This window comes from Dermacentor silvarum, chromosome 8 (genome assembly GCF_013339745.2).
Source record: "Dermacentor silvarum isolate Dsil-2018 chromosome 8, BIME_Dsil_1.4, whole genome shotgun sequence".
NCBI classification, from domain to species: domain Eukaryota; kingdom Metazoa; phylum Arthropoda; class Arachnida; order Ixodida; family Ixodidae; genus Dermacentor; species Dermacentor silvarum.
The window spans coordinates 129,099,468-129,118,711 of NC_051161.1; the positions used below are offsets into that span (position 1 = coordinate 129,099,468).

Genomic DNA, 19,244 nt, shown 5'->3' on the forward strand with positions numbered 1-19,244 from the left:
GCATAAAACAGCGTTTTCCTCAAAAATTTAACTGGAACGCCAATGCATTTCGTCGGACCCGTTGAAAATTAATATCTCGAAACTGGTTCAGTCCTGAGAATTCGTTCCAAGTGAATACGCCTTGCGAACTATGCGGCTGTCATTCGTAGATTGAAAGATGTGCCGTAAAATAATTAATTAAATCGTTAATTTGCGTAATTAACATAATTATTTGATTAGGCGTTTTGATTTGTTGTGGAAGTAATGGCCACCTCATCGAGTAGTTTAGATCAAGGATTATAATTGTGCTATCCGCCAGAGGCAATTTAAAAAAAATTGGTGCAGCTAAAATGAAACACCCTGTATTTCGGTACCATCTGGGGAGAAAAAGTGAAAATGCAGACTTACGTGATAACACTTTCTGGTGCATTACAGGCACTTCTTTGATGACTTGTTTCTAGAATATGCTCACAGTCTCTGAACCACATCTTTAGTTATAGACGCAATCGCATGGAGGTAAAGAGAGTCGCCGGGCAGGTACTAAGTGACAGATGGAGATAAGCATTAATGAATTCGTTAGGGAGACGGAAGAAGCAACTTTACCTAAAAACAGGCCCCAGCTAAGGTTTGAAAACCGCTATTTCACATCAACAAATGTAAGAATCTTGTATCAAGCACGTGGCGATCACTGTGACGAAGTTGTAAATGACACACATGGTAGGGACAGGTTCATGGCTCTCAAACTTGTGTCCATTAGCAGCGAGGCGTACGTGTGTTTTCGGCGCAGCAAAAGAAAACAGTGATGTTTCATTTGAGGGGTGATTATAAGAAAAGTATGCTAACCCCATTTGTTCTGCTTCACTTATACTGTTGCAGAGAGTAGCGGACAAAGGCATAGTTCAGTAAGATAAGCAAATAATTTAGAAAGAGCGAAGCGTTTCTTTTTATATATATATAGATAACTGTGAAACCTTCGGACACACAATGACGGAACTTACAGCAGTAAGGCTGGCAAAAAAAAAAAACGCAAATTGCAGGAAACTTTTTCGTTGGCAGTCCAGGCAGTGTGTTCACCTCTACCTCATTATGACGAGAGGATGATGCTACATGTCAAGAAGGCTACGGGCACATTGAACCGCATGGAACCCATTCAACGGAAACAGGGACTAATGACTGTAAAGCAGAAGTGACATTTCAGTATTTCACTTGAGCGCCACGAGCTTCACATTAGAGGAGGTCATGGACGCCGAACATCGCCATATAAGGTTAAATTAACGTAGGTTGAAATGACATCGCGTAGAAGCCACGTCTAGCCTGTACTGATATGCAGCCAAGCTTTTGTGTGATCCTCGTTCTCTCCACGTTACAGCTATTGGTGCTGTTTGCACAGGGCGAAAGCAGTGTTATAGACAGCTTCAGGGTAAGTATAACTTTAAGAAATCCCTGAATCCTTTGAGCTCATGTTTTCTCTCCATGAAACCGTGCGGTGGCGTCGCTTGAAGGTGAGGTGCGTTGTGGTGCCGCACAAATGCGGATTCTACTTAATTATGGGGTTTCGGATATGAAAGGTTTGACCTAAATACTTACAGAGCAATAATGGTTATCACTTTGAAATGCCTCCGAATCCTAGTTGTTGAACATGTCATGGTGCTGCAAAGAACATAGCCCATTCATTTTTTTCATTGTGGCCAGTATGTCTAAATTTCCAGCAAGGTTTTAATTAAGAATCTGCTTCGAAATGGCTTTACTAATAGATTGCATGTGTTGCTAAGAATCTTGCAGTAAAAGAAATAAATGCTGGCGATTTACGTGCCGAAACCGCAATGCAATTATGTGGCACGCCGAAGGGTGGGAATCCTAATTAATTTTGACCACCTGGGTTTCTTTATCCACGGTACCAATCAGTACAAATGCACGGCGCACGGGCATTGTTGCATTTCGCCCTCATCGAAATGCGGCCACCGCGGCCGGGACTCGGCCCGCGCCCTCGGGCACAGCCGCACATGCGCCAACGTACTACGGCAGGTGAATCTTCTATTGTAACGTGGAGTGAAATGTGCCACTATCCATTGTTTAGATTACAAAAATGGCTTAATGAAGAATATTATCTATATTTCGGAGAAAATTATTGCTCATTTCTGATATCTCTGAAATGAAAGGCTACGAAGGTAATCGCGTGACCCAAATCTGACAATCGGCACACCAAATATGACAAAAACCAAGGCAGTAATTTGGGCTATGTTGGTCTTTCATACTGCAATCTCAAGTAGTGCTACGACGAAAAGGGCATACATAGAACTACAGAAACCAGCACGTTTTTAAATTTTGGGTTTGGCGAATAGCAGCTTTATGAGCGTAGAGCACCAAGAAAATAGCCACATTTCGCACGATGTTAAAGCGGGGACACATAGACTCGCTGGCGTAATGGCATCAATGTAAGCCACAGGGACAATCGAGAATTCCAGAAATTATATGTTGCAATTCGTTGTACGCTTCATATTTGTATTGTACTAAATAATTCGCGGAAGAATCGGAATAGCTGGCCACGCATCATCAAATCTTGAAGTAGTATATGAAGTAAATAAATTATTGAACTCTTTAAACACTCTCTTATTAGCTGGCCTAAGATATAGTTCAGATATGGATGCTAATATCTCGCTTGCGCATATAAAGGGCCCAGTGCTATCAGTACGCAAGGTTGACTCACTAAACAGCGCAAGAGTTATATCATGGCTTTCTAAGTTGGTCGTTTGCAGGCATTCTTGAAGCTAAACGCTGCGAAAAATCTACGAAACGTACGCCTTAGTCATCAGTATCTCGGTATTAGGTGTGTACGTGGATCAAGGCTATGAAAACCTGTACAGAGTTTTAGGCATTAACCAACAATGGTTGTGTTAGAATCTGTCGCCTTAAACTTGTTTACAAAGATCACAGCATAAGCCAACTGTGAAGTCAAACGCGAAGAAAACCGAACATCTTACTTAGAACAAAAAGACGGCATTTAGCTAACACCGACATATATCCCACCTCCATTTGCATAATATTTATCAACGTCTAATGAGAGACGTGGATGATTTTTTCAGGGAACTCCTGTTTTATTATGCGGTTTTCGCTTCGTTACGAACAGACACTATGAAGGTTTATATGCAAAATTACATAACAGCTTATAAATGAGGCTCTTGCAAATGACTGTAGATTACCTTTAAAGAGACTCTGAACCAATTTTGAGAATTTTGTACAAACCTACTGAATCATAAGGGTGGGTCCTTCTGATCAATAAGTGACGCATTTAGGCGCCCCGCGTAAACCGTCTAATTTATTATAAGGTTTTAAAAATGTGCATTGCTACCGATCGCAGCGGCACCACTCCCCCGAGTTTTCAGCCGCCTCCTCACAAATGACGTAGTTAGCAGAATTGACGTATTTGGGAGAGATATGCGATTGTCTACTCAGGTTGCGTCTTCAAAAATTTTTCCAACTTAATGGTGAACAAATGTATCTGTGTCGCTGGAGGTCAGTGAACTATCATTGTCTGACAGAGAAAATAAAAGAGGCGGCAGAAAATATTCCTCGTGGTGAAGAAAGTGCATAAATATGTAAACGACAGAATGAAACAATGAATGAAATAAAAGGGAGGTGGACAGGCTGAAATATTATTGACAACCGAATAACAAATAAAACTAAGCTAATTACAACACACCTACCGAGTCATTTATATTATTCAAATCACCACCTGTCAAACATCCCGACCACCCTCCGTTCTTTTGTTCACGACACGCTCCACTTCTTTCGAATTATCGACTGCATTAACACCACCCAAATCCTTTCGCACCGCTCTGTTCTGGTATATTCAGATGTTTTTGCCCTTTACATTAACATACCCATGAGCGAACGAATTGAAGACGTATCGAAGTCCCTCACAGTCGTTCCTCAAGCGCACGCTCCTGAAGTTTACATTATCACATGCTTAAGTTATCACATGCTCAAGAATTTCGAATTCGATTCCATTCACTACCTGCAAACTCTTGGCACAAGCACGGGAACACCATTAGCTCCCACGTATGCCAATATTTTCATGGGACAGCTTGAAGCAAACCTGATAAAATCATACCCTTTAAAACCCCACACCTACCTGCGTTACGTTGACGACATATTCATATTGTGGAAACACGGCACAAGCGCGCTAACCGACCTAATTAGCCATTTTAACCACTTTGACCCGAGTATTAAACTTCCTGCTCCACACTCTCTTAGTCGAATAAACTTCCTCGACACGACGGTCTACATCGAAAATGGAAAACTGAGAACGATACTTCAACGGAAGCCCACGGATAGCCAGCAAAAATTAAGACCACGGGAGTCATCACCCGCAACACTGCAAGCGAGGAATCTTTGTCGGACAAGCGAAACGAATAAGAAGCATCTGTGGCGAAGACAACGATTATATCCACCACCTAAATGACCTTAAAGCAATGCTAGCGGAAAGAAACTATCCAGAAATTCCTCTCCACAGGGCTTATGACGTCGCCTCAAGATTGGAGAGGCAGTGTGAATTATATAAGGAACGGCCTACACCAGATTGTGAGAGACCAGCAGCCTTTATAACAAAATATTCTTACGCCCTTCCAATCATAAACAACATCCTACGAAAATAGCACCGAACATTTTCAACTAACGAGCGTCTGAATAAAGCGTTCCCCGTGGCATCAAGGGTGAGCTGTCCGAACAACAGAAACTTCAAAGACATTTAGTGCATGCAAAAGTCAGCCAACATCATTCCCCGTAATAAATGCTTGTTCTCGCCCAGGTGAAAAACATGCAAGCACATTCAAAGCGACGTTATACTTAAGAGCCCCGCAAATAGCTGTACACACGAGGTGAAAGCTAGATTTAATTGCACTAGTTCCGATGGAATTTATGTGCTTGAATCTTCCGTCAGTAACAAACAATACTCGTATATCGCTGAAACGGGACAATCAATGAACGTCAGGTGAAATGGACATCGCGCTGACACAGCTAAAAAGCTTCCCAAAGCCGCCGCCGTGCATTTCAAACTACCAGGTCATAACTTTGATGAACTTCAGACATCCTACGGTAAAATTTCCGCTCTGCGCGACACAGAAAATAGAGTCATACCTCATCCTTGAAGACATTGCAACCAATAGGCATAAACGTTTTAAAGGGAGCTTTAGAATATATTCGCTATGCTAAATTTCAAACTATAGGAAACAGCACGCAAATATTTTTCATTGGGTTACTTTGTTATTTATTTGTGATTGGGTTGTGAATAATATTCCGACCTCCCCACCTCCCTTTTCTTTCAGTCATCCCTTTAATTTTTTTCGTTACATACTTTCACGTTTTTTCCCACGAGCAGTATTTTCGGGCGCTATCTGTACTCTCTCTTTCCGACAGTCGACCGCTAACTGACCTCCTGCGAAGCAACCCCCCCCCCCCCCCCCCCGTTTCCGTCCCCGTTGTCCAGGCCCCTTCCACAAATAGAGGAACCTACAGTGACGCGTCAACTGGCTGACACACGCGGCACCTCACATTCTTCCACCGACGCTGAGTAGCACACCTTCCTTTTCAATTCTACACCCTCGCTGCTAACACATCCTCGCTCGTTACCTCGCCCACCCGCCTTACCCTCTCTCCCCTTTAGAAGAACCGTACATACAGGGTGTTTTAGAGAACACTTTCAATAATTCTGAAAGGTTGCCTGTGGCAGATAGCACAATTCTAGTTCATGACCTGGTCTGCTCGTAGAGGCGGACATTACTTGCACAAGAAATTGAAATGCATAATTGAATGATTACCAAAAATTCACTAATTAAGATTTTAACTAATTACCTGATGGCCCATATTGCAATTTACAAGTTGTAGCCGTGGAGTTCGCAAGGCACTTGGAACGAATTCTCGGGATGACACCAGTTTCGAAATATTAATTCCCGAACTTTGCGGAGAAATGCATTGGCGTTCCAGTTAGGTTCTTAACAAAACGTCGCGTTATGCATTGAAGCACAAAATTAACTGAAACGTCAATGCATTTTCCCGCAAAGTTCGGGAATTAATATCTCGGAACTGGTGTCATCCTGAGAATTCGTTCCAAGTGGATCCGCCTTGCGAACTCCACGGCTACAATTTGTAAATTGCAGTACAGGCCATCAGGCAATTAGATAAAAACTTAATTAGTAAATTTTTGTTAATTAGTCGATTATGCATTTCAATTTTTTGTGCATGTAATGTCCGCCTCTTCGAGTAGACCAACTCATTAACTAGAATTAGGCTATCTGCCACAGGCAACCTTAAATAAATTTTGAAAGTGTTCGCTGAAACACCCTGAATAAATAAACTGTGCCGAGGAGAGCATATGTTACCTTGAAAAAGACAAGTCAAATTGTCGAAATGTTCGCTCCTGCTTTCACCTTGTTCTTGTTATACAGTTTATAAGAACGATTCAATATGGTTTCATCTTATCCAGATTTTCAATAACTTTCCCAGTGGAGTCGCAATCTCCAACAGCAACAATGATTCAGAATATGAATGCTTGACGGCGAAGAGAATATGGCTGAATGCGAAAGCGAAGCAAGGGAAGTACATCTGGATTCTAAAGGAGCGCCATGGAAAATCAAAGTAAGTGACAGATTCGGCCTTCGTGAGGTATACACTAAAATATTACTGCGATAGCAATTATACGGACACTCAAAGAGGATTTCTGCCGTCGGCGTCGCCGTCGCCGTGAGGTTCCGTATGACGTCAACGGCGATGAAATCGTCGCCGCGCTCCGGACGCTGTATGTGCGAGTTAAAGGACGCGAGGTACGCGCGCTTTCAGGGGGAGCGAACGCACGGCGGAGAACAAACGCGCGTTCTGCACCATGCTCCCTGAAGGGCTGCAGAATTAAGCGTCTCTTTCCTCCTTTAGAATCACTATATATATATATATATATATATATATATATATATATATATATAAAGCAAACGCGACTTCTTCCGTCGCGCAAAAGGCCGTGGGGGGACGGGAGGGAGGGGAGGCGACGTTTAGCTGCGGCACCAAATGCGTATTTATATAACAACGTTGCGAGGCGAGAAGGTGGTAAAGACTTCCGACGCTGCTCAACGAGTTTCCCGTTCTGATCTGGTCGAAAACCTCCGAGCCGCCCCCAGAGGCCCTGGCAACAGTCACCAACGCCGCGCGCGTTCGGTGTGAACGCGAGCAAAATGGCGATGGCGTTGACAACAGTTCTGCGCGTTGCTGGTGCTGCTGCATGTCCAAGTTTATACAGCTGATAAAACTACTATCCTTACTCCGTATAGCTCTCTACTAAGTTGCTATCGCAATTGATGCTTCGCCTTTCGGGTGAAACTGCGACATGTTTTATTAAATTCAGGTGCACTAGCGAAGGTTCCTACAGCAACCATCTTTCCTTAAAAGTCAGGCAAACAAACACTAATCACGCTTAAGCTCTCACAGCGAACTAATCGCTATTAAACAACAGCCTTAAATGGAGCAGCACAGGACACACCAATATAACAACAGGACAGGGTGCTGTGGCTCATTTGCTGTGTCCACTGTTGCGCTCTTTCAAGCTGTTGTTTAGAAGGTGTACCAGCCAGCCCAACAGAACTCGCTGCCAAGTGCTTAATCATGAATAGCATGAATAATCATGAATAGTTACCATTACCTTGTATAGTTCATACAAGTCAAGCTCGCGCAGTCTTCAGTGTAGTATTACACTGGAACTCCTTTTGCGAAGCATTCTTCAACTCATCGCAGGCGCTCTGTTGTATACGTAGGCAGGTGAGTAGGGTTCTTGTGTAGCCTCCCTTCGTGTACTTTCAATGAATACAAACAAATTCTTCACAGATGTAAGCCAATCGGGAAAATGATCCTTCCACAAGAGCTAAGCTGTACAAGCGAGTTCTCAAAGCCTTCAGGACGACTAGGGTCCTGTTCGCTGCCTAACGGCCTCGTTCAAACGCAGCAGCGGTTGCTCCTGCATTCAAGCACTGTGGTTGTCTGGTTATTTTTACTGACGGCTCTCACGGAGGCTGCGTTGTTCGCATTTCAGCACCACGGGCAGCCATAAATTCCTAAATGACCTCCAGCGTGGAGCTGCGATAACTGAACGCGATAAACGAAAACCGTGGATTGCAAATTTCCAAAAAAAAGTCGCAGTTTGACAATAAAGGCGAAGCATCGATTACTGTGGCGACGCTGCGATAGAAGTGGATGTGGCCACATCAAAGTCGCGCCGTTGGAAACTGCTCGCGATACTGACTGGCAGGGTCATTCGTACTACTGTGGGCGCTGCCGGGTATTTGCGTTCACACCGCTCATATGGTGTTCATAATTGCATATGGCATGTATTTATGCCTTAAGAATAAATTATTTCATTCTCTTCTTTATTTTATTTTTTTAATGCCGCTCGGTGGTCTTTTTCTGTCTCGGGCCGTGTTCGGGCGGGTTTCGCGCCGGGCCGGGCCGGGCTCAGGCCTAAAGTAAAGGGGTGGCGGTCCAGGCCCGGCGGGTAACGTAGATTATTTCTGGGCCCGGGCCGGGCCAGGGTCGCGCCATAAAACTTTTGCTCGGGCTCGGGCGGGCAGCCCAACGTAAAAACGGGCCCCGGGCGGGCCCGGGCTGAAAAAATCAGCCCGTGCAGTGCTCTATACAGCATACGGCCTTGACAACTTCGATGTACTAACCTTCGAAAAGAGTACAGGATAGGTGGTCGTGGCCATTGAGCTGGACGCATCTTTCTCAAAACTGAATGGGAGCCGGAAAAGTAAACATGGTGGCCAAGATTGCGGGGACAGTGAAAACATGACACGAAAAAAAAATGGCAAACGCAAACTGCAAATTTACCTATTTCGATCGATTCGCCAGCAAAAAGAGCGTTTTCTTTTTGTTCACGTCATGATAGATGTATTATGTATGAAGTTTGTCGGGAAAGCATTCATTATTTTTCGCACACCACAATCAACGCATTTTTTTTGTTACGAATGCGGGCTGCACAAGCAAGAGGGCTAGAATTGACAGCGTTGCGCCTGATGTACGAAACGGAGTATAGAGATCTGTATTGTGTATTGTGACAATGGGTTTCTTACAAGGTCTTCTGCATACACTTATCCTCAACCTTTTCTCTCGACAATGATAAAACATCGCCTTAGTCCCCCTGATATCACTGAGTCAACGTCTCACAGGGTGCCTCTGCCTGAAATTGTGTACGAATTTCCGCGTATCTTGTGAACGGTGTAGTGCATACACAAAACACATTGATAATAAAGTTGTGCTACGTGCAGCGCATAAACGCTGAAAGAAACTGTTCGCTGGATAGAATGAATTTAACACGAATTGTACGCATTGCGTATAGCTGTCAGCCATTCAATTACCCCTTCACGATAGTTTCCCCTCTCATGGATTCTAACAAGCGCGTTTTCTGTGAATAATATCCCTTCTTGCAATTATAATTCATTAATTGCTCATTGCTTCCAGTATTTTGTTCAGATTTCTCTAAAATCTACGCCTTGTTGATGTCATTACAGAATAGAGATACCATTTTATTTAAGCCAAGGAAGCAGCCCTGACACGTTCTCATACAAGGTGGGATCAGGTAAGAATAAATCGAAAAATACGCTTTCGCTGACTTGGTTCGATTGTTACTGTAGACTGCGAAAGCTAGGCCAACCTTCATACGACTAAAGCACCTGGCGCTTTTGTTTATTCCTACAAGTGTATCTGGCTACCCAGAAGTATATATAAAATGTGTTCTTGTCCATTTCTTCCATCCTGCTGTTATTTTGTCAATGCATTCGTACGTTAAAATTGGCAAATATAATTTCATGGGCGGCACTCCTGAGAGCGCCTCGTTTTCTAGAATCTACGTACTTAGTTCACTGTTCTTTTAATATACCTTCAGATACTAGTCGTACAAATAACGGCGCTTCCTGATAAAATATACTTGGTCTTACTTGTTTAAGAGGAACACCATGACCAGGACTTTTGACAGATTACTGAACAGTTCGTTTTCACATAACGTAGTACGTCAAGCACACCTGCCAATATATTCATTTAGAGACTACATTTCACGAAGATAGCCGCGCCAAACGTTCGCAACTTGTTGCATGTGTCACGTGATTGAATATCGCGGAGTCAACTTTACTCAAGCAGCCACTATTTGACCGACTTTGTTCGCGTGTCTACAAAAAAAAGTGAATGAATGATCTTGGTTGTTAACTGACTTCTTGCCTTGTAGTTGCGACGTTTTCGATGAAGTGCTTTAGCGCGGAGTCTTTTTGAGATGGACGCAGGAATGGACACACATAAGCGCTGTGTACGTGACCCTCCCTCTGTCCGTGTGAAACTCTTTCGGCGAGAAAACACTTTATCAGACTTTTGTTGTTTTTAGGGTATTGTTCACATATTTTCTTCACGTATGTGCTACGATACACATCTTTAACGAAAGGACATTTCGCTTTTAGCTTAAAATAATCGTCTACGAAGCCTCCACGTCGTTTTCTGATTAATTGCGTTCTTTCAGTACAGCAACGTTAATTAAGAAAGTAGATCGGTGTTGCGGGACAAGGAAACAAAATGTGCATTGGAAGAGTGTGGGAGAAGCAAATCGGCGGAGCCAGAGTCCCCAGTACGCTCCGTGCGGAGGACGGCAGTTTCAACAGCAGGTGTTAAAAATAGGTCATACCACATAGCAGTCATTTGGGCATAATACAGCAAGAGCACATGCGAGTGCCGACACAAGCAAAATGCACCTGAATAATGTACTGAGTTCGAAGACAGAGGGGCTCGCAAGAAGCACCTATTGGCGATGGAACGCCTTCCATAAGCAGTGACACATGGTTTGAACGGCAGCGCATGCTCATTCGGACATGTGAAGTGCAACAATATCAAGTTGCCACGCCAAGCACCGAACATATTGTGCCCTCCCCCCCCCCCCCCTCCATGTGTGAAGCGGATCAGCGACAATACGCACTCACAAATGCCTTGAAACGTGAGGTTAACCTTGCTCGTAAACGAGAAGAAAGGGGGCGTCGATGAGCAATGATGAGCCCGCAGTGGAACTGGACCGTGTCATTTATGGCAATAAACAAGGGCTTAGAGAGTACTTCGTGCAGAATGCGTTCAGTTTGGTGTGTAGTGTATGCGATATGCTCTAGTTTCTATCGGACGTGTCTGTCGCTTTCGAGAACGACACGTTTAAGTTGCACGAGGCGTTTCGTTGTGAAAGCCTGTTTAAACATCTCCAGGAAATTACCGCTAAACAAGAGAAGTGTCCCTCGGAAACAGAAAAAAAGAGAAAAGCTTCGAATCAGGAGAATGAAACAACGCGTGAGATCTGACATGTATTAAAAATTGGTTTACAGCGAAGTTATATATTGCTAGGGTTCCGCGTATTTTTCGTGTTCGTGCGTCACCAATAAAAAAGGGGAGCGTGGGGTGATCCCGGAGTTAGTGCAAAACCAGGCCAACCAGCGGCGGAGGTGAAGCAGGTTTCAATCACTCTGCCCTAATAATATTATTAATACAGAATAATAAATTAGGTCAATACATCAAGATGCATTGTTTCAAGTCGATGAGTATACTGGAATCGTTTGTGAACAACAAAGACTCACGAGCAGGAGGCGTTGCCATATACGCAAAAAAACAAAATGTAAGTACAACCACTCGCAAGAAGACAATGCCACCAGCTGGGGCTATGTATGTGCCAAACAAATGAAATACTGAATTGTGATATTCACTGTGTGTATATGTCCAGGCACACCCAAGTGTGATATCCAGAAGTTCCTCACCACGCGTTTTACATGGGTTAGCCGTGATGCCACTACCCCTGTGATCATCGTTGGAGACTTCAATGAGGACATTCCAAAACCAGACAGGAATCGTTGACTCAATTTGTGCTAGAAGAGTTTGGTTTGAAGTGCGCCGCACCAATCCAAGTCATTCAGCTATTCAATGACGGTCGTGTATAGATTTACCTTGGCCCAATAATCTACGGTTGAACCTAACCAATCAATGTATATCACAGTAATCACAAAGCTAACATTGCTACATTGCCAAATAATAGAAGTAAATACATATGCCACGTGTGATGTGCTACAGCTTCGCTGGTCATCCACCTTCACAGAGTTGAATGGCTCCTGAATTTTTTTTCTTTCTAAGTATTTGCTCTTTTCTTTTTATGACCGATACTTAAAAAGTAAGCAGTTTTTCTCTTTATGCTGATAGTTCGCCTTTTATTATTTTGAATGGCGTGTCTCCAAAGCGCACTTGGTGCATTGAGTGTCCATTCAACCCGCCTAACCCACACAGAAGCTTGCCACATGCAATTTCTGGCTCTTTTCAAGTTACATTTTCCAGGCATAGGTGGCACTTTGTACTTTATGTACAGAGTACCTATTTTCGAGTGTCTTCGAAGTGTTATTGTTTGTAACAGCGCTAACTACATCAAATATCTGGTTCGTTTTTGTTTCTAACAGCGCTAACTACATCAAATATGTGTTACCAACTAAGATAACCTAATGAATGAAAGGATGAACCGTCTTATATAGAACTCCAATAACTTGTACCCACTATTTGCAGAAGATGCAACTCCTGAAGAGGGAAAGTTTATGTACACGGACTACGAACACTGTTCGGTTCTCGACATGCCCTACAATGGCCACCGTGAGTAGAAACTGCAAGGATACAGCTGCCTTGACACCGTCTGAGCGCGGTGTCAGCGGCCAGTCGTAGCGTAGGCTCAGAAAGAATTATCTTCTGACGGATGTTTATGGTTATTGTGATCCCAAGTTTTTTTAAGAATTGTAAACCCAACTTTCGTCACACCTGTCCTTTCTCGTAATCCAAGCTTTGTACGTCTTCCAAGGAGTCGTAGACGGGAACGGAAAGTTTTCTTTTTGGATGTTTTTCTACCTCAATTTTATTGAACTCGTGATCGTCCCCGTGCTCCGTGCAGTTTTCTGGTAAGAATGCTGGAAATGTGGCACAAGCGTACACGTGCTCCATTAGTAGGCTGCTTCGAAGAAAATATTGTTGAGGTGTTATGTGGTTCTTGGGGGGAGGGGACTGAATATATTTGTCTAAACAATGTCGTTCAAAAATGTTTTCATAAAAGTTTCTAATTTCTTGTGGAAAGCAGTTGTATAACAAGTATTTTCCATATTTAGCCTCCTACCCGTTCTGCCGAACCACAGTATTCAGGAAAATACAACTAGTAATGTGCAGCACATCAAAAATAACATGTGGCATGTCCGATGACTAATAATTGCTGAGGCGCATTTTCTAGAGTATCACAAAGCTAACATCAAAGCTCATCAACAGCGGCCGAACAAACGCTGCAAACGTTTAGAAAAGATAATTTCCTTCTTCAGGGCGACGAGGAAGACAAACCCATTTATCGAATCGTTGTCTCGAGTCCCGGACAATAGTTCTTACACGGTTGACCTCGCAAAACCGGGGCCTTGCGGCTCTCTAGCGCAGCGAACCTATGTTTTCTAATGGGCCTCAATCTTCTACTCGCGTTAGGTACGCTATGCCAGGAATCGTATTTCTCGCGTATTTCAAAGCTAAGATTTTAGATTGCGATAGGGATAAGTTGCCGACTGCTGCCTTGTGATACATGTGGATGAATTCGTCAAGGTGCATATTCAGCTTTCTTTGTCGGTCCTCAAAGTGGGCAACTAAACTTTGAACTACAAATAATTAAGAGCTGGTCCCTACATAAGAAAAAAATTGACAGTGTCTTTAACATACGTCAAAGAGGGTGAAGGCGAAAGCATGTGCGCTCAAGAGGGATTAACTAAATTACTTGACATCTTCATTTGAATGCGTTGTCACTTGTTATTACTTGTTTTTTTCCGGCCAAAGGTCGTGGGTTCGAGTGCCTTAATTGATGCTACCTTAATTAACTTAGCCTTAGTTAACACCAAAGGTCGTGGATATTCGACTCCAACCGAAGGTCGAGGGTTCGAGTGCTCTAATTAACCCTATATTAATTACCTGTGTCTTAATTACCTTCGCCTTAACGCCAAAGGTGATGGGCTCGACTTCCACATGAGCTCGAAGGTTCAACTCCCACCGAAGGTCGTGGGTTCGAGTACCTGAATTAACTGTAGCTTAATTAACACGATGACGACGGTGACCCGCGCACCATCAAAATTATTGCGTGAGCGTTGCTTGCTTGACCCGCGCACCATCAGAACTGTTGCATGAGCGTTGCTTGCTTGCTTATAGAAGACGATGACGACAGTGATCCGTGCACCATCAGAATTGCTGTGTGAGTGTTTACATATAGGTAAGACACGATGCCGGGTAAGTGTAGTAAGTGTGCGCAATCCGAGTCGTAATCGTGTGCGATTTAAACAGTGCTCCGTACTTTGTATGTTATATTGTTAGTGGAATTGTGCCGTCATTGTGACTTAGTGTTCGTACCGTCTATTGTTGAAATAAATTTTTCCAAGTACGATTTTGCTTCGACGACACGGTTTTCACCCAAGGACGTTGAAGGTCGACTGAACGATGAGACGCACGAGGCTTACGCCTTAAAAAGTAAACCTGTTATAGGCTTTTAAATTGTAGCGTGATCAACATCTGATTGCAAAAAATGTTATGCTCGACAGGAGCAATGTCTACTCGTTAGAGCGACTAAAGTAAGCATGCAGATAGAATTCGTGGTGTTATTACAGTCATTATTTTGAAATATTGTTACCGTTGTTTTTTGCAGAGTGTATCCTTTGGTCATCCGAACTGAGTAAGGACTCGTTGCCGCAAGAGTGCATGGACAAGTTCGCCGACATCTGTGGCGTCGGCATTCCGTTATACAACCAAGATTTATGCCCGGTTGAGATAGCCAACTGATAGATTGAGAATTACGCTGTACTGGCTAGATAGCAGAGCGCAAAATATAATATGAAGATTTGCTGGAGTGTTCCCTGTCATACGGGCAAATTTGAGCAGGCTCGAGCTTATATATTTCAGATTCATTCGAGCTCATGTATTGTGCTTATTAGCCACGCTTTGTGCATGCGTCTGTCGCACTGGAAAGGTCGATAGGTTGTTACATTACAGATAATCACTGTGCTAGCGTGAGAAGCGAGATTGATTTTACGTGCTTTTGCTTGCAAACTCGCCTATAGATTGAGAAAAATGAAATAAATTCGAAGGGAGAAATATCGCTTTGACTTAGATATTGCAATCATAATATTCTTAATATATACTGTGCGTGATCTCGATTGTGTGGATGTTTTACTCCTTTTTTTTTACATTGCGCTGAATGGAGACGCACATGCATTGCAGCTATTTAACGGCGGTCGTCAAGAGCAGTATCGATGTGCATGACACGTGCGTCACTTCAAGTCCAGAAGTCAGGTGGCCAGCCCAATCTAAAATATATGGAAACGCATTTAGTGCTAGCAGTTAAAGAGCTCGCGCGTTTTTGAAGTGCCTAATTGTTGGTGTTATCTATTCCATGCTTGTGGAATGGGCCTTTTATATTTCAAGGCATCTTTTAATTTGGTCGAGAAGCTCAACTCTATGAGACTCTGGAAAGAAATAATACGCAATTTTTGGTGAGCGAACGCCAGATTTGCACTCAGCGTACTGAATCCGTTCTCCTGTAGCTCCTTCCAGAAACAGTAAACCCGTAAAGCTCTATTGCTTGCCTAGGCCATGCAACCCATGCAATTAAAAAACTTTGGCGCCCTTTGGGACTTGTCTTGTCACAGATCAAAACTCGTCATCTGTTTCGCGCACCTTTCCTTTTTTTGCGCTACAATCCCGGTTCTTCCATGTAATGAACGGCATTCGCGTTATCAGAGTGACTCAGCATCCTCAACAGGAATGTATCGAGTGCATTTTTCACTAAAGGAAACGCAAGCAAGGCAGATTATGATTATTGTTGTCGGAAAATATAAGCCCCAATGGCTACAAACGCTTTTAAGAGTGTATGACAGGTATAACGATTTGGTGAAGAAGAAAATGTGAATTTGGTTGTTCGTTCTGTATACACCAGTAGGTCAAACTCAGTTCCTTTACTGTTCTTGATCTGGAGAGGAAGCTTTAGCTCGGGAGCTCCTATCTAAATACATGGGTAAGGAGAAATCTTGTACATACAGGATTTCATAGGACTTCCATGTACGCCTTTTTGTTGCTTCTAAGCACTATATGTGGTATATGACTGAGTATTATTGAAAATTTATGGAGTGATGTCCACAAAAATGAAATCTGAATGCGTATATCAAATTGAACACTTAGTGTATTTTGATTTAGAGACAAGCAAGGAATTAAAGAACCAAACATGTGAGGTTGATACGTGATTTCCAATGCATTTATATGATGCCAACAGATGATTAAGGAAAGCATAGAGAAAATTATTTATTGTTTTTAATTGAAGCGTACAAATTATAAGCTAATAGGAAAGTGGGTGATAAAACAATTTCACCTGTTGGTAGTCGAACCCACAACCTCCGAATTAGGCGTGCATTGAACTACCAATTGTGCTACAGTGGCGGCTGTTCCCACGTCCAAGCAGGTGGACATGGGAACACTACTGGGAAATAAGGTTGTTTACGTATACAAGCAACATTTCTGCAGTTTTCTAAAGTAATTAATCATGAAAGAAGTCAAGCGTACAACTCTTCCAGGACGATATTTTTACATATTTTCTTAACTACAATGGTATTTGTAGACCAAATCCTTTATTCTAGTGTTGTAAGCCTAGGCCAATCTGAGCAAGACAAATATAGCCACAGATCGCCCAGGTGTTCTTGGACACAGCTTGAAAACAAAGCACAGCCCCAGTCAAATGGCGAATTTTGAAAAGGGCTGTCTTGAAGTGCTAAAGGAATGAGGACCAATTTAATGTTTTTTTTTTTCAAGTTATACCAGATTGAACTTCTAGCTATTGCTCAGTTCGACTGGTGTAAGTTGCAATTTTCACACCAAGATCCGCTTAAAGTTGAAAGCAGCACATTGAGCAACCATCTATAACGTGCGTTTCTTGGACCTCGGGCCACAGAATTTTCTGTCTGCATCCAGTAGAAGCATCAGCTCTTTTTTTCTTGGCACCCAAGGCTTCACTTTGGTCTAGGCTGATCATCTATTAGAATCCATGCACCATTGCTTTCATTTCATTTTCTTAATTAGGAAATTGAAATCATGAAGAAACAGTAAAAGATGAACAAGCCTCACATACAGAGGTATACTGTCACTGTTGTGGATATAGAGTAAAACAATCATCAATAGAGAGTTGCGAGAGCGAAAATAATAAATTAGATATGTTGTATAGACATACCAAGAAAACATTTACCATATACGTGATCCGATATGGACACGCACTTCTCATAACCAAGCACCCTAGAGAATATTTCAGTACCTATTCCACCAACACTATTATCCATCAGTAGTCAGCCAGACCTACGTCAGCAATGCAAGCCAAAACTGAAATGTTGCTTTTGTAACGAGCGCTACATTGGCCGCATTCTCGCCGTTTCGCTGTGGCCGGTGGCCGCACCGCGAGCTGAGCCGTTGCCTAGCAACCGCCGCAGCTCACAGCGCCGCTCGCCCGGCTTCTGGCGTCGTCTGCTCGAGTTACCACGGCGCGGCGACGCGCCGCCGCCGCCACAGTTGTGTTCCAAGCGTTCGCCGCTTGCATCTGGCATGACGTCAAAACAGAATCCGGTGAAACCGCGCGGCAACAGAGGAGGAGCCGGCGTTGCATCGTACATATAGAAGGAGCGGCTCGGTGGGATTCGTCAGCAGATATGGACAGTGAGTCGGAGAGACTGGAAGAAGCCAGGCTTCATCATCGGAACGAAATAAAGAGGAGGCAGCGAGTCGAGGGGACGGATGAAGAACGAGCTGCACGCCTCGAGAAGCGTCGTAAGTACGAAGCGGCCAGGCGAGTGGATTCAGATGAGCATAGTGCCCGAAACGTGTTCAAGTCACTGGACGACAACCCCTTATCCTCCCGCCATACCGGCCATCGGGCCGTTTATGTGGCGATGGAGAAACAACAAGATGAAGACGTTCAAAATAAATGCGTTACACTTAATAAATGTTTAGTCTTTAATGTAATCATAACTTAACAAGCGGTAACAACCAAACCTAAACACTCAGGCATACGAAGCTAAACGATAAAGATGTAACCGTAGAGAGAACCAAGCTAAACAGTAAGATTAACTGTACCTCACGATACGCACACCCAGGCATAACTGAGTTAAGCCACAGACATTTTTTTCCATTGGCATTGCCTTCTAAATTGCCCGCCACCAGAGCGAGCAAAAACGAGAGATGTGCTTGCTGCTCTAGTTGCATGCCATTCGTGCAATGCACGACAGAAAATCAAGAGCAAAAACAAAAACCAAAGCAATTTTAAGGTTGTTTTTTAGAATGATTATTCTAGCAAGAAATAATGTGCCGTTCAATTTCACATGGATACAAACATTTTCTTTGTGGTGCAGATTTGCAGCCTTTCGTTTTTGCCATCCTGTTGTGCTTTTCTAAACTACCCGCTGTGGGGCCGGTTAATCTGATGTGAAGATGTCACTAAATAACACAGACAAAGATATGGGAAAATTCATGCTGATTCAATAAAATTGGTAACATGACAAAGGTACTAGAAATGAGTTGTAATTTAGCCATTTTAAACTAATTTTGATATGCGTTGCAGGAAACGAGTAGAAGCAACGACAAGAAATATGAGAAGTCAAGAGACAGGCAGAGGGATGCAGATGGCAAACTGTCGCAACGTAGGTGGCCTAACAAGCACAATGCAGATAAGAGCTTCTATGCAAGTTTTATACTGGGTGTCTCTGCAACGACTGTCAAAAAGTTCTAAAAATAACGCAATCAAGATAAATATTCATCTTTGTACCAACTAGATTATCGGGAATGGTGCACATGTGAAAACAGGATAAGTGGTGTAATTTTCCTGCTAATTAGATAAATGCAATAAATTATTCAGGGCCGTTACTTGGGTAATGACAGTGCAAAGTTTGTAGCAAATGACGAGATATCAGGTCAGTTTTGAAGTTTTACAGTTTCTTGCTGGGAAACAGACTCAGAGCCGTACCCACACGTTGGAATCCAAAATCGAAGAATGAAAAGCCAAAAAAAAAAAACAAAGCAAGAAAGGCAGCGTCACTGCAGCTTGTATGTTCTAGCGTTTTGTGTATGGCGGCCTGTGGTGTTTTCGGACAATGTTGTGAAAAGCCTTAAAGCAAAAGGCATAACCAACCCCCATAGCTGAA

General features: G+C 43.2%; 1 protein-coding gene across 1 annotated transcript; it reads left to right on the forward strand.

The window, feature by feature from the left end:
* The first annotated feature begins 1,287 nt into the window (after positions 1–1,287).
* On the forward strand, positions 1,288–14,922 carry LOC125947366 (uncharacterized). Its single transcript, XM_049671935.1, has 5 exons — positions 1,288–1,399; positions 6,461–6,612; positions 9,525–9,592; positions 12,577–12,660; positions 14,720–14,922. The coding sequence occupies exons 1-5, from the start codon at positions 1,304–1,306 to the stop codon at positions 14,851–14,853; spliced, it is 534 nt and encodes a 177-aa protein (XP_049527892.1). The 5' UTR covers positions 1,288–1,303; the 3' UTR covers positions 14,854–14,922.
* Positions 14,923–19,244: the final 4,322 nt, after the last annotated feature.

Coding starts and splice junctions, on each gene's coding strand:
- LOC125947366 (XM_049671935.1), top strand. CDS start 1,304: ATGCAGCCAAGCTTTTGTGTGATCCTCGTTCTCTCCACGTTACAGCTA. Junction 1,400..6,460: donor GTGTTATAGACAGCTTCAGG/GTAAGTATAACT, acceptor CATCTTATCCAG/ATTTTCAATAACTTTCCCAG. Junction 12,661..14,719: donor CATGCCCTACAATGGCCACC/GTGAGTAGAAAC, acceptor TGTTTTTTGCAG/AGTGTATCCTTTGGTCATCC.